Source organism: Neocloeon triangulifer, unplaced genomic scaffold, assembly GCF_031216515.1.
Source record: "Neocloeon triangulifer isolate White Clay Creek 2 clone unplaced genomic scaffold, ASM3121651v1 ptg000015l, whole genome shotgun sequence".
Taxonomy (NCBI): domain Eukaryota; kingdom Metazoa; phylum Arthropoda; class Insecta; order Ephemeroptera; family Baetidae; genus Neocloeon; species Neocloeon triangulifer.
The window spans coordinates 1,073,173-1,086,637 of NW_026775557.1; the positions used below are offsets into that span (position 1 = coordinate 1,073,173).

Sequence of the window (13,465 nt, forward strand, 5' to 3'; positions counted from 1 at the left end):
ATTCTTTAATATGAAAAACGTAATCATTCTGTAAATAGAATGTGCTAAAAATAGACCAATTTTTATTAAAATATAGCTATTGCATAATAAAATATTATGAAAAATAAACATTTTTTCAGACTTATCCATAATATCCATAACAAAAAAATACCGGAATTTAAATATTTTTACCGGTAATCAAAAATTTTAAAACCGAAAGGGGCGACAGGAATTTTGTATTTGTAAACAAAACCACGCGAGAGTAGGAATAGGAAGGAAGCGTAACAAAATTAATTTGTTAAAATGAAAATTACACGTGCAAAAAGAGCTCACAAAACGCTCAGTTTTTACTCAAATAATTTTGGGTTTCGACAGCCGTACCAAGTGTTAATCGACGGAACAATGTGCTTCTTTGCTTTGAAGGTATGTGTAGAAATAAAAATTATCAATTAATTCAAGTACATAATTTGTTTTTGTATTTTTATCTGAAAGCCAAAAATAATCAATTAAAAAAAGGATTATGTACTTAAAAATCTAGATCCTCATGGTGGCTAATTTTCGCTAATTTTTTTTGCACTAAAATATTTTTTATGCAACATAAACAAAAACTTTATGGAAATTTCAGAACAAAATCAACCTACAGGAGCAGCTGCCAAAATATTTTGCATCTGAAGTGAAACTGCTGACAACTCAATGTGTTATCATTGAGACTGAAAAGCTAGGTGAGCATACTGTTCTGCAAGTTTTTGGTTCCATTTTACAATGATTATTTTCCAGGACCTTCTTTATATGGAGCAATGTTGATTGCAAAACAGTTTCCTCTTCACAGATGCGGACACGAAGGAAACCCTCAGTCAGGGTCAACGTGTCTCTTATCGATGATTGGTAAAATTAATAAAAACAGGTATAAAAATTAAATTTTTTTCGGTCAATTTTTGTATAATATTTCTTTCTAGATATATAGTTGGCACACAGGACAGAGATTTGCAAGAAAAACTAAGGCTTGTTCCTGGTGCCCCTATTTTATACATTCACCAAAAGGCCCCAACTTTGGAAGCTCCATCGGCCGCGAGTTTGAAAAGATCTGACAAAGTTAGCCAAGCCAAGTAGGTTTTTATATTAAATTTATTTTTAATCAATAAGAAAAATTATAAATGAAACCTACAGATTCCTTCCTGAAAAACAATCTGGAGAGAATGTGGATGAAATCAAACGCAGAATTTTTGGTGCGTCCAAGGAGGAGGAGAAACCCGTGTTTCGTAAAAAGAAAATTAAAGGACCCAATCCTCTGTCTTGCAAGAAAAAGAAGAAGCAAAATAGCAGTGTCAAAAACTTGCCAGTTATTGAAGGAAAAGTGAAGAAGAACAGAACGAGGAAAAGAGTGAAAGTAGCCTCTCATATCAAAGAACACATCAAGTCTAAGGTTGGAGATTCATGAAAACTTCTCACATTTGTATATAAATAATTTTATTCCGTAAGTTTGCACCTTAATAAGCGCATCCTTTTATTTACAAAAATTAAGTATAAAACCCAAACCCACAACCTCAAGAATTAGAGGCAAATCAGGCATCGGAAGATTGGTCGTCGACGTTGCGAATCACAACGGAGTAGATTGGAGACTGCTGATTTGAAGAGGAGCCATAGAGGTGGCTGGTCAGAGATCCAGAACTTGTGTCTGTGTCCAAGGAGCTGCAGGAAGTTGTGTCTCCCCTGATGGCTGAGGAGGCTTCGCTCAATTCACTGTTGATGCTTCGACGAGTCGCAAATTGATCGTAACTGCTGATGGACAGGTCGTCCAAGTCATCGTTGGTAAAGCTAGTCGATCGGCTCATTGAAACTGCAGCTAAAATTTTGTTATCATGGTGTTTTGTGAAATTGTCAACCGAATTTCTTACTGGCTGAGCAGGCGTCTAGGTTTCTTCTTGCAATTGCATTGGCTGCTGTGATTTGCCTGTGCCGCCGGACAACCCACCAGGCTGCAAATCCGCTTCCAATAGCCACAGTGCTCACTAGGGCCAACATCAGAACCAACTGGGCACCAGACGATCCTATTATTTAATTTATCAAGCTTATATATTTTAACTCTTATTTTTCTTTCTAATTAAACCTGAGAGCCTAGCTTGATATGGAAGTTGGATCTGCGCTTGCAGGGCGCTCGAGTGGCGCATCAGGGCTGGAGGAATGGCAGGATTTCTGAGGAGTCGCGCCCCTCGCCACTGGGGTTCCGCTTCTCCTGTTCCCACGCTGTTGTCCCCTTGGGCGTGCGACTGAACTCCTCCAGGAAGACTTATTCTGAGGGAGAATTTTATTACTAGGAGTTTTCAATTTGAGCGGAAAAAACTCACCCTGCTGAGACAGTCAATGTGTCAGGCTGGGCAGTGCAGAGGACCAAAAAGCGTCGGGTGCTGTGGGTCAGAATGGGCAGGTTTTCCTGGACAAGCAGAAATGTGGCCACTGCAGACTCGTTGAGGGCTTTGGTGCCGCCGCAAATGTTGTGGTCGAAACGTAATTTGTAGGTGCTCTGAGGACTGCGTGGGTTGCCCCAAACTGAGCACGAGGAAGCTGAAATCAAAATTGGCCAAATTTAAAAAGCTCTTATAGTAAATCATGTCATCAGAAATTTTTTACCACTTTTTCGCTTGTTGTGACGAGAATAAAAATAGTTGTACTGATATCGTTCTTGCTTTGAAAGCAAAAAATCTAAAAATTTCTGATTTTAACTTATATCGGGAATACATTTTTATATTAAAAGGTTTAAATAAAAATATCCTTATTTACATTCATCTTCGGAAGCAGGTGATATTTCTCCAGGCTGACCTCCCAGACTCTCCACGGAAATTCTTCCTCCGAAATACGGTCCAGTGTCCACTTCAACCTCTGTGCTATTGGCAAGACATTGCGTCGCCTTTGCAGAAACTATAATTATTGTTTCAAAATTAAACAATTTTAGTCATTTATCTTTATAATCAATAAATTAACATACACCCTTTGGTTTGGGCAGTGACACTGTCTGATGGCAGAGGAATCTCATCTTGCATGGTCCGCGCTTCTTCAGGGTCGGGAATTAAACGGAATGTGTATTTTGTGGCCATTCGCAGACCGCTCAGTTGAGCCGTGAACATTCGGCCCGCACGAGTTGCTTTCACAGCCTACGAATAAAATGATAAATCATATTAAAAAATCGAGAGAGAAATTAATTCTATCTATAATGAATTATAATTCAAATCACAGCTCAATAATTGACGAACTAAATCCAATTTTCATAATCTTACATGACAGTCTAAAACATTATTTTCACATAAATATTTGAGGGATCCATAACTCTTTTCAGGGTAGGGCTATTATTTTCTTATTTATCACTAGACCCGGTTGGGTCATTCAAAAATTGTCTTAGCCCTCAGTATTTCATGAGGACTAGACGGGGTATTGGGATTAGTTTTCAACTAGCAATAATCGCCCCTCGGTAAAACCTCATTGGGTACGATAATGCCACTGCGCAAAGCTGATGAGAATACGCAGTGCTGGCAGGCCGGCCTAAGCGACGCGAGGTGAGTACCGTCGCACGCCGTATAGTAATTCAGCTGCTGGTAAGAAACAAGTGGATCGATTTTGTATCTAGTTTTAGAATACAAAGCAGATTTTTTATTACTTTCTATTAAAATAATAACAATTAAAATAATCACACTAAAACTACTCAAAATGTAAGTAATTTTGATGTTGACGAGAAACCTTTTAACTTTGTTTGCGCGACTTTCCGCGGTGGCGCTAGTGTGTAGTGCTACCTTCCTATATATTTATGCACAATGATTGCGTGCTCAGAAATCCAAAAAATATCTGCAATATCTCAATTAAAAAGAAAACATCTCATTTCTTATAACAAACTTATTCCCTTATTTTTTTCTCTATTTAAATAAATAATGCGCAATTTTTATTTATGATTAAATTAATATTTAATTTGATTTTAAATGCAAGATCAATATTTACTATTTAAATTAAAAATCAAGTTCATTAACTGTTTCTAATTATGTCATATGTATTTTAAGTAAGAATAACGATTATTATAATACCTTTTCTCTGCATCTTTGGGTTCCCCAAGTCTGGAGCTCACAGTAGGAGATAAGTACTTTTCCAACCCTCTCCACCGATTCAATTTTTCCTGCAATCTCGGGGTCGCTTCCCCATTGAAGGGTGACACTACGGAAGTCTGGATTCACCTCTAACTCTTCACCTGCAATTCAAATGGGAAATGCTCACAAAATTTAATTTTTTATTAGGATAATTAAAAGTAGACTTTCATTATTGGAGCAATGTAATTAACATTTTTTTAATTAATTTTTAAATTCCCACTGCTCGCAATGTAGCATTGTAAAATATCCAGCAGCAAAAAAGACCAAAGCATTAGTTCTTCCCCTTTTTGTTCCAATTCGATGATAATCGCGGCGTGCGCGGCCGGTCGCGTTAATTGGAGCTCATCAGACTCCCACAACAATCACTCGGCGTGGACAAAAAATTAAAAGCTTGTAGCTCTTTTCGTCATTATAAAAGTATATATGTGTCAGCTGCACACAATAAGCGTAACCTTTTTATGCATTTTTTAAGCAGAAAATCCTGCATTCAATGGTAACTGTTCTTGTCATTAAAGCTTACTCTGAAATAAAAGGAATCGAGTGCACGGCGCGCGCGATGATTGTGAAAGGTGCCTTAGATCGACACACGAGCGCACAAATTTATGAGGCAAAGAAATCATTTGTACACTTTTGAAAAAAAATAGACATTTGCAACTAAAAGGTTACAGTAATTTAAATACTAATAATTCTATAGACAATGCGAAAAGAAGGCAACTTTTTTTATAAAATAAGAGAAATATTAAAAAAAAATCAGCCTAAGGAAACAAATTTAAATTTTTAACACCATATAAACAAAATTTACAGACATTAACGAAAATAAATAAATTGAGTATTCAAATTGATAAGAAAAAGTAAAAATAAATCAATTGAAAACGTAATTAATTTTGTTTTTAAGTTTTAAATGATAAATTACATTACATATTTTAAATAATAAACAATGGTAATATAATATTTAATAAATAAATTAAAAATATTTAGTTAATAATTAAAATATTACAATCATTACATTCTATTATTATATATAGAAACTAACTATCTTTGCATGTTAAAGAGCAAAAGGTATTTCTGTAATTCTGTATACTGGGGTAACCAAGCTGCCTTTATAGTCATCGACCCACATTTTGTACAACAACTGCACAAAGTCAAGCTTTTATTATTATTTTTTTTTCATTCTTAACTTGATCCTCTCGCAGGATGCAGATAGTGACACACTATATCATGCTTTCTTTAGATGAAACGCAAACGCAACATTTCGTTTGCTCAGCGTGAAGCAGCTCGAGTGTGACACACGACAAAAGGCAATTCGTTTTGTTTTTCTTGGCAATTGGTCTTGAAAAAAGTCGATTTATTCGGAAATGCCAAGACCTGAAACTGTACTCTTGCCGGCGTCATACGTGTTCTTTTATTCCGCCTTTGCGTGGCACAATTTCCTTTGGTTTATTGTTTCGTGTGACACATTGACTGACTGAGCAAGAACTGATATAAAACATTCTGTGGAATCAGCTGGTACAAAGTTGATTTCAAATTAAATGCGAATTGGCCAAACTTTAAACTAGAAGAATAAGAATAATATAAATAAACTTTAGAGAATAAATTTAATTCTTCTTAATTACAAAAGTGAGATAATTTTTTACAGCAACAAAAAATATCACTTTCTTTGCATTAATCACATAAATACAGATTTATATCTGTAAATTTATACTGGTTGAATATTTCCTTTTAATATTCTGCGCATTTTTTTTCTTAACGTGGTCATTAAAATTAATTTTAAGTATTATTAATGTAAAATAAGATCAGTTCACAATGTAATCACTAATCAGATTATGTTTTCAAAACGCTAATGTAAATTTGTTTCTTGCTCTGATTTCAAGGGTTCCATGTCCTCGCCTTCCTTTCCTTCAATGCAGCACCGACGCCACGCAATCTCTCCTTTCGCCTCTTTTGCTCTTCGTGCGCTCCTTTTAACTCGATTCCACTTATGTTGACTTGAAACAAATTTTTTACCTTGATCCATATAGCAAAATAAATTCAAGCTCTCTAGCTCGTAAAATTTTCCCAGCGGAGCATGAGACGAAAGTGAGTTCTGCGGGCGGAATGCAGTAAAATAGCTATACTCTGTGATGAGCTAATAAAATATCAAATTAAATTCCGCGTCGACACATGTAACGACCGCATATTTCAGTGTCTCGATCCGGTGTACTGAGCAGACGAGAATTAAAGCGCATGCAAGTAAAGAGGTAATTGATCTCTGCGTTGTTCAATTCATGGGCACATCAAAAGTAAAAGGCGTGTCTGTTGAGTTTTTTTTTCAAATATCACATATTTGCACGTTCTACAAAACTCGTCTGACTTGCGCTTACTACACAAAAAATTGCTTTCTATTGCTCCAAAATGGAAATTCACAAAACGAAAAGGAAACAAAGCGGAGATTGCATTGAATTAAACTTTGTTCTGGTGTATAATGTGCAATATCAAAGTTGTTAACCACATATTGATGATTGTTGTGTGCAGCTCACGTCTTTTCGTGACCGCAACTTAATTCGGATACCACACAAGATGATGACCTCTTCGAGTAACCATTCAATATAAAGTTCAGGCTAAACCAAAGCAATTTTTTATAATATTATTTTTGCAATAGAAAATAAAATTAAATATCTACGCGCAAATGAGCCCACCACTTTTACATTGAAAAATTTATATTTTCGCAAATGCGTTGTAAATCTCATGTAATTGCTCAAATAATAAAATGCAGATTTTTGTTATCAGTGTGTTGTATCACATGTATACCGTCATCGCACCAAAGAGCTTTGGGACGCACAATTGAATTTGCATAAATGAGGCGGAGTGCAGCGGCAGGGCAATTATTCACGGCTGTTGCACCGAGATACGCTTTACTGGACATTTGGATCGACACCAAATAATCGACCAGTTGAATATCGTCCTCTTATCGGTCAATTGACCAGATTTTTTATCACAGAATTCTTCATTTATGGCAATTCAAATAGTTTTCTAATATATTTTAACTGTGAGTAGAACTATACAGGACCTTGACCGAGCAATTTTTATGGCTGTATTTATAATATAAATTGCAAAAATTGTCCTATTTTCCAAGAAATGCATCGTAAAAACGGCCTATCTTTGATAATTATCATTTAAAGTAGGTTTATTTGCTTTTATAATTATCTCAGCTCAGTACGTATAATTTTTTTTAAAGCCAACATGCTCTGCTCATAATAAGCGACGAGACGGTATATTTTATCCCTTTGTTTCGCGCCGGCAGCTCATACTTTTTATGGTCGCGTTTTCGCTTTGCATCCGGCCAAAGGGACTGTAATTACAATTGTGTCTTCGCTTTCTGCGTCTGCTTTTAGTCAAAATCCGGTGCTCTTCTGCTCTTTTTTGGAGAAGGAAGTACGCGGCAAGCATTGAGATAGAAATCATCATCGCGCCCGAAAAACTGTAAAACGCGCGCGGTGTTGAGAGAGCTTTAATGAGTGAAGGGTCCGACCGACTTTAATACAAGAATGATAAAGACAAAATTAACTTTTTGTGCAAAGCTCTTTTAAACTTCAACACGATGATTCACGTCAAATTGAGGGCTTTCAAATCTTTTGACAAAATTGGCCGTGCAGCGCATTAACTGTGATCTGAAAATTGAATTAAAAAAGTGAGGGATCATTCAGAGCAACAGAAGCACTCAACCTCAATCACTTTGTGCGAGATGATTGCAATCTTTTGCTGTTATGGTAAAAACCGTTTTGTTGTTAAGAGTATAATGCACTCACGAGACCATCAGCTTAACTATCATGAATAACGAGCAAATATAAATTGTATAAAGATATAATAACAGCTTAATCTGGTCAGTAAATGTGTAGAGGAAGCTCAATGTAATTTTAATATATGATTTTGCAGCGTATTAAGTGAGACAAGATGAAAAAAATTAACAATACTTAATTCAAAAGTTTTAATTTGCTATTTTTATCAATTTCATTGAAGCAGCTGAAGTGAAAAAAGTGCATCATAGAGCTAAAAAATTTATTTATTTTATTTTATTATTCTTTAAAACTGATGGAGAATTCATTATATACCATTTACAAAAACGTAAACTTCAATTGAGTTACATTATGAAAAAGTCAATCGAACTACAATTTATCAAACTAAATTAATTCGGTACATAAATAAATGAAATTAATTATGGATCTTGCTATCTAGAGCAATTTGTTGATTAAAATCTTCCTTCCATTGTGATGTGCGAGGCTGAGTGTATGCAATAAAAAGGTAACGGCTCCGGAAGAGATGAAAAATGCGAGCATCATGATATTCGCTACGTTCGTCGTGATATGTAATGAGCTAACAGGACGCACGAAAGACGTGCCGTATGAAATCCCGAAGGCGCAAAGTGAGATAATAAGCGCGGTGATATGCACTTTTATGTGCATTTTATTCGCACACCGTATAGAAGTCGCTCACCAGACACCCAGAGGTTAGTTTTATATGCGGTAAAGCAAAGACCTATTATGCTATTTTGAGTCTTATTTGGTGAGAAAATGAATAAAAGCCGTTACGCTCCTCACAGCAATTATGCATTAGTTTCTGTTGAGCTGAGCATCGCGTAGGGCATCCAACACGCAGCTCAAAAATATGTGATACAATTTTTTACTTGAAAAAGCATATTTTTAATTTTACCTTCAGCAATTTATTTTCAAGTTTTTTTTCTTTAATAATTTCAATTTTCACCAAACAAGGCAAATAATGTAAAAATGTAAGCGATTTGTCATTTTTCATAATTTAATTTTTAATGGAAATTCGCAAGAATATAATGAATCAGAAATTTTACTTACCATCAGCTGCAGAAATTTGGTACACAAGGACGGCGATGGATGCAACAAAAATCCACTTCATATTGTAGCAGTTTTGATTTTTCTTCTAGTCGCAATTTTTGTTTTTGTTGGCGGCGGCGATCTTGAGACAAAAATTGAAGCTGCTGCTTCTCAGGATTACTTCATCGCCTCTGTAACCAAAGAGTAATCGCACATTTGATATAACAGTTCACAGATAATATGACATAACGAAATTTACGGAATTGCAAAGTAATTGCGGAAGAAATGAATTTCACTGAGCGTGATAATTGGAGGCGGCCGGTGCGAGAAAACACTACTGAGAGAGAACAAAGACATCTAATTTTGCAAAATATTGAAGTGGGATCGTTTTGATAAATTGCTTCTTAGAAGCTCATTTTCTGCCCGGCGCTTGTTGGAGTGAAGATGGTCATGTCATTATAACTTTAAACGCTCCAAACGAGAGTGGTTTTGATCTTTTCAGCAAATAGCCGCCGGTGGCTGTGAGCGTTTTACATATTTGTGTATGTATAATATAAATATTAACACGGCCAGCTCGTTTCCGATTTGTCATTTACCGCAAAGGGGATTTGAGATGCCATAAATAAAGGCATGAGAGACTCAGTTTGTTGAACTCGCATATATATTTTATCGCAATTATACTCTCAATTAACTAAGTTTGATGGCAATAATAAATATAAAACGGAAAGAAATTTTTTGAAAATAAATCTGGCAGGATCATAAAAAGTCTTAAATTACACCGGCGCCACTTTACAATCGAACATCAGAATATTAAATTTACCTCTAACCATGATACGTAGGAAAAATTAATTATTTTGTTCCGTATATTTAACAAAAAATCACTTAAAAGTGATTTTTTGATAATAATTGTGAGAAATATTCTCTGATCCGACTATTAAATATAAGCAGACCGTGATATGAAGGGCCATTAACCCAAGTGAATTAAAATTCAGTCTCGCGAATTTCATTTATGCGCTTCTCGGTACACATCAAAGAGCTGAAATTTCTAAGCACCGGTCGTACATCCGCCCAGCAGCACTGCCAAGACGGTGTGCGTTTGACCCTCACAGAAAGTTCAATCCCTTTTGATATGCATCCTCTCAAGTTTAATGCACGCATACTTGCCGATTGGGAAAAAGCAGGAAAAAGGATACTTAATATTAACATGGCAAAAGAATAAGACCGAATTGCGATTTCTCTCGCATCCTCCCATTAAAATGGAAAAAAAACATCTTTTTTTCAATTAAGAAAGGAATTCAAGTTTAAACATTTAATTTTACCATTACGTTCATTGGGTTTAAACTGTTGTAACTTTCAATAAAAAATTCGGGATGAAAAGATTAAAAAAAAAATAATATATATTCTTGAGTTTTTCTCTGAAATTGCAGAAGGCATTAAAAGAGCTAATGCTCTTTATTGCGTATAAATTGAATTGTTCGTGTGAGTGTGGGTGGAAAGGATTCCCAGGTGGCAATCATCGCGAAATTAATCCAAATCAGAGCGCGTGTACCGCATTCGCAGTTAGGTGATCTCATTATTAAATACAAACAATGCCTAATATACTCTCCATAGCATAAAAGTAGTTCCAAGTGTACATTTCCAGAAACGAATAGCATGGAAAGGTCGTTACTCCACGTCGAGGGAACAATGCTGGGAAAGCGAGATTTATCAAAATACAATTCGGACAAAGACGATCGGCATCTCCGAAAGAACAAAACGCGCGCGGATACACGGCGGAAAAGGCACGAGAATAAAGTGGTCGCACGTCGCAGGGGATTATTTTTGCATTAGACACGCTTGCACAGCTGAGCGAGAACGCGTTTATCCATCCAGTTAAGAGACAAAAAAGGTGCTCGAAGTGAAAGAAAATGAAAAAAATCCAAGAGCCAGCGAGCTTAGCAAAAAAACTTTTATGTGATGCATTTCGTTTGGATCAATTCTAGTGAAAAGTGAAATTTATTGGAAAGGCTCTTTGTTTTTTATTCTTGAATGAATCTTTATTTTGGAGGTGAGGGGATTTCGTTTAAGAGCTTCTTTTTGTACAAAGTTGAAAGTAAAATAAATGGAGAAGGATATTTCCAAAAATCCCATATTAAAACTTTTAAGAGATGAGTAAAATTACAATTTTTTTTTATTTAATAATTATTCTGATCTATATTTCCTCATTTTTGATGAAATTAAAAAAAGGAGGGGTATCGAATAGGTGCATAGTTTTGAAAAAAAAAATATGGGAGAACTAATTTAAAAATATGCAAAATAGCACGCGTTACTCATTGTTATAAAGTTTTATTGTTTGAATGTAAATCAAGTGAGATTCATGTTGAATAATTGTGGTTTTATTTTACAAACATAAGGTTCAGCAAGTCCAAATGAACAAAATGATCCTTATGTATAAAGCACGCAGAACCAAATATTCTCATTCTTGTGGCAAACCATTGCAAATTTGATTGATTCGGTTGCACGCAGGTGATATAACTGTTACACAGAATATGCATTTTTCTTCTTGTTTTAATCTGCTACTGCTTTTAATAAAAAAAAATTTTTGAGTGGCACAACGAATTGTATATGTACTTATTTTTTTTCACCTTTTGCGACGTGCGTGCATGTTTTGGCGACAGGCTCTGATTATTTGGGAAAGAACGAAAGGAACCAAAAGGTGAGGAGAAGAATGAACGACCTCTGCAAAAACGGCAATGGCAATTTTCATCAGCAAACGACGGAGAAATTACCAGCTGTTGTTTTCTGTTATAAAACAGCGTACACCATGACACGCGGCATCTCATTAAAAATAAAAGTTCATTCCACGCAACCGTAATATTGTTCCCGCTGTGTTGATCTCATAATCAGAAGATTATTTTTAAATAAAAGTTCATTTTGATATAGTAAAGTGACAAAAAAAATTATAAATAAAATAAAATTGGTATTGTAATTGTATAAATATTTGGAATTTTTTATCTGACGTGATTTAATATTGAAGGAATTGTCCTTTTAAATAATGTGGCTTCTAAAAACATTCATTGATCTAAGGAGCAGATTACTTAAATCAATATACGTGCTACCTCAAAAATTAATTTAATTATGAGCAAATTTTAATAAAAAATGTACACAAGAGAAGTTATCAATCTTATTATACAAATATCCTAAGTAATTGAGTGGTTTTTGTGTGTGAATTCCTCACGCAGCGTCGAAAGGAAAATTGCAAGAGAATTAACGCTAAATTACCTTTGCACTTGCAGTAGCCGCAGTGCTGATCCTTCTTCCGAGATAATTAATTTTTTATAAATCACGTTTAATTGCACTGGCTATTAAGCTGTCACTCAGTCAATTCTTGAGACGAAACAAATAAAGCTGCTGAGATGCATAAAAAGCAAATCGCAGGTTCACGGCCGCGCTCTCAGGTGCACTTCTCAAGGCTTTAAACAATAATTACGGGAGGTTTAAAATTAATCTGAATAGGCTATGTCGGCAAAATATTTGGTTTTATAGACTCGCTGTTAAAATAAAATCCTATGGGGCGCGCAAAATGAACTTGCTGATGATGTGTCGCGATCCGACTGCGACTGAATTTCCCGAATTCGCGTGAGTGACGCTGTCATCCTGCGTGCGCATCATGTGTGTATTGCTCTGTGTTAAAATACTTTTTTTGAATTAAAATACAGACCCAAACCAGGCATACGTGCAAGTACAGAGAAAGAGCCGTCAAATCACTTGATTTCCGGGCTATTCAATGAGCGTGGTGGTCCACGCCAAGGCCGGGCTCTTTCGGGCGTCTGCTTTTGTTGATTTTTGATCATCAAATATAAATAAACTGATTGGCATTTCAGATGGAAGGGTTAGGATGGGTGGCGTGAAAATAAAATTAGCGCTTGAGGAGAACTTATAGTAATATGATAGTGACCATACACTGCTTATGATATGAAAGTAAACATCTACTAATTTTCCGAAACTCGCAAAGTACTGCATTCGTTGAAATCTCTCATATATAATTAATGAATAATTAAAATGACTAGTTTCTCACTCAAAAAATATCAGCAGCAATTTGCAGCTAGTTTCAATAATATTTATAAATACAGAGTAAAATATTTCAAATATTATGAAAAGGCCGCAAACTTAAATTTAATCAAATTCCACGTTAATTTAAAAATATGAAACTCAAATTAAAATTACAGGAGTAATTTTTTACCTTAAAATAACGTTAGTGAATGTTGTTGATTAGTAGAAACAATGTTGTAATAGTGTGCCTGCAGCCTGGTGTTGTTCAAAACCGGCGAGCTCTCCAACCTGCCTGTGAGTGAGCAGGATGCAGACTAAACTAAAAGCCGGTGGACGGAGCCGGCAGTAATTTTGCCATGATCGCGCTTCCATGCACACAGACATGCGCAAAGCCACAAAAGCGTCTCATAATAATCTTCATAATTTTAGGTTTGAAGCTGGTTTGAAGGAGTGAGCATAAAATAACTCGACATAATTATGAAAATCAATATAATCAAATAAAATCGA

At 35.4% G+C, this 13,465-nt stretch overlaps 2 protein-coding genes and 1 non-coding gene across 4 annotated transcripts; 1 reads left to right on the forward strand and 2 right to left on the reverse strand.

Moving 5' to 3' along the window:
* The first annotated feature begins 208 nt into the window (after window positions 1-208).
* Window positions 209-1,457, forward strand: LOC132202263 (rRNA-processing protein UTP23 homolog). The gene is made up of 5 exons (XM_059629063.1): window positions 209-402; window positions 605-701; window positions 757-883; window positions 936-1,085; window positions 1,147-1,457. The coding sequence occupies exons 1-5, from the start codon at window positions 283-285 to the stop codon at window positions 1,415-1,417; spliced, it is 765 nt and encodes a 254-aa protein (XP_059485046.1). The 5' UTR covers window positions 209-282; the 3' UTR covers window positions 1,418-1,457.
* On the reverse strand, window positions 1,419-13,286 carry LOC132202262 (uncharacterized). Of its 2 annotated transcripts, none has more exons than XM_059629062.1 (9): window positions 13,149-13,286; window positions 8,948-9,117; window positions 4,047-4,207; window positions 2,963-3,128; window positions 2,758-2,895; window positions 2,325-2,541; window positions 2,087-2,271; window positions 1,875-2,027; window positions 1,419-1,822 (listed from the first exon to the last, which is right to left on the reverse strand). In XM_059629062.1, exons 2-9 carry the CDS (start codon window positions 9,006-9,008, stop codon window positions 1,542-1,544), a joined length of 1,362 nt encoding a protein of 453 aa, XP_059485045.1. In that variant the 5' UTR covers window positions 9,009-9,117; window positions 13,149-13,286; the 3' UTR covers window positions 1,419-1,541. The 2 variants fall into 2 exon arrangements, with proteins under 2 accessions (XP_059485045.1, XP_059485044.1); XM_059629061.1 differs by lacking the exon at window positions 13,149-13,286 and adding an exon at window positions 12,188-12,460.
* On the reverse strand, window positions 3,343-3,483 carry LOC132202889 (U4 spliceosomal RNA). The gene has a single exon (XR_009442411.1). It is a non-coding gene; the product is annotated as a U4 spliceosomal RNA (small nuclear RNA).
* Window positions 13,287-13,465: the final 179 nt, after the last annotated feature.

Coding starts and splice junctions, on each gene's coding strand:
- LOC132202262 (XM_059629062.1), bottom strand. CDS start 9,008: ATGAAGTGGATTTTTGTTGCATCCATCGCCGTCCTTGTGTACCAAATT. Junction 2,272..2,324: donor ACATTGACTGTCTCAGCAGG/GTGAGTTTTTTC, acceptor ATTCTCCCTCAG/AATAAGTCTTCCTGGAGGAG. Junction 1,823..1,874: donor CCTAGACGCCTGCTCAGCCA/GTAAGAAATTCG, acceptor ACAAAATTTTAG/CTGCAGTTTCAATGAGCCGA.
- LOC132202263 (XM_059629063.1), top strand. CDS start 283: ATGAAAATTACACGTGCAAAAAGAGCTCACAAAACGCTCAGTTTTTAC. Junction 403..604: donor TGTGCTTCTTTGCTTTGAAG/GTATGTGTAGAA, acceptor TGGAAATTTCAG/AACAAAATCAACCTACAGGA. Junction 1,086..1,146: donor GACAAAGTTAGCCAAGCCAA/GTAGGTTTTTAT, acceptor TGAAACCTACAG/ATTCCTTCCTGAAAAACAAT.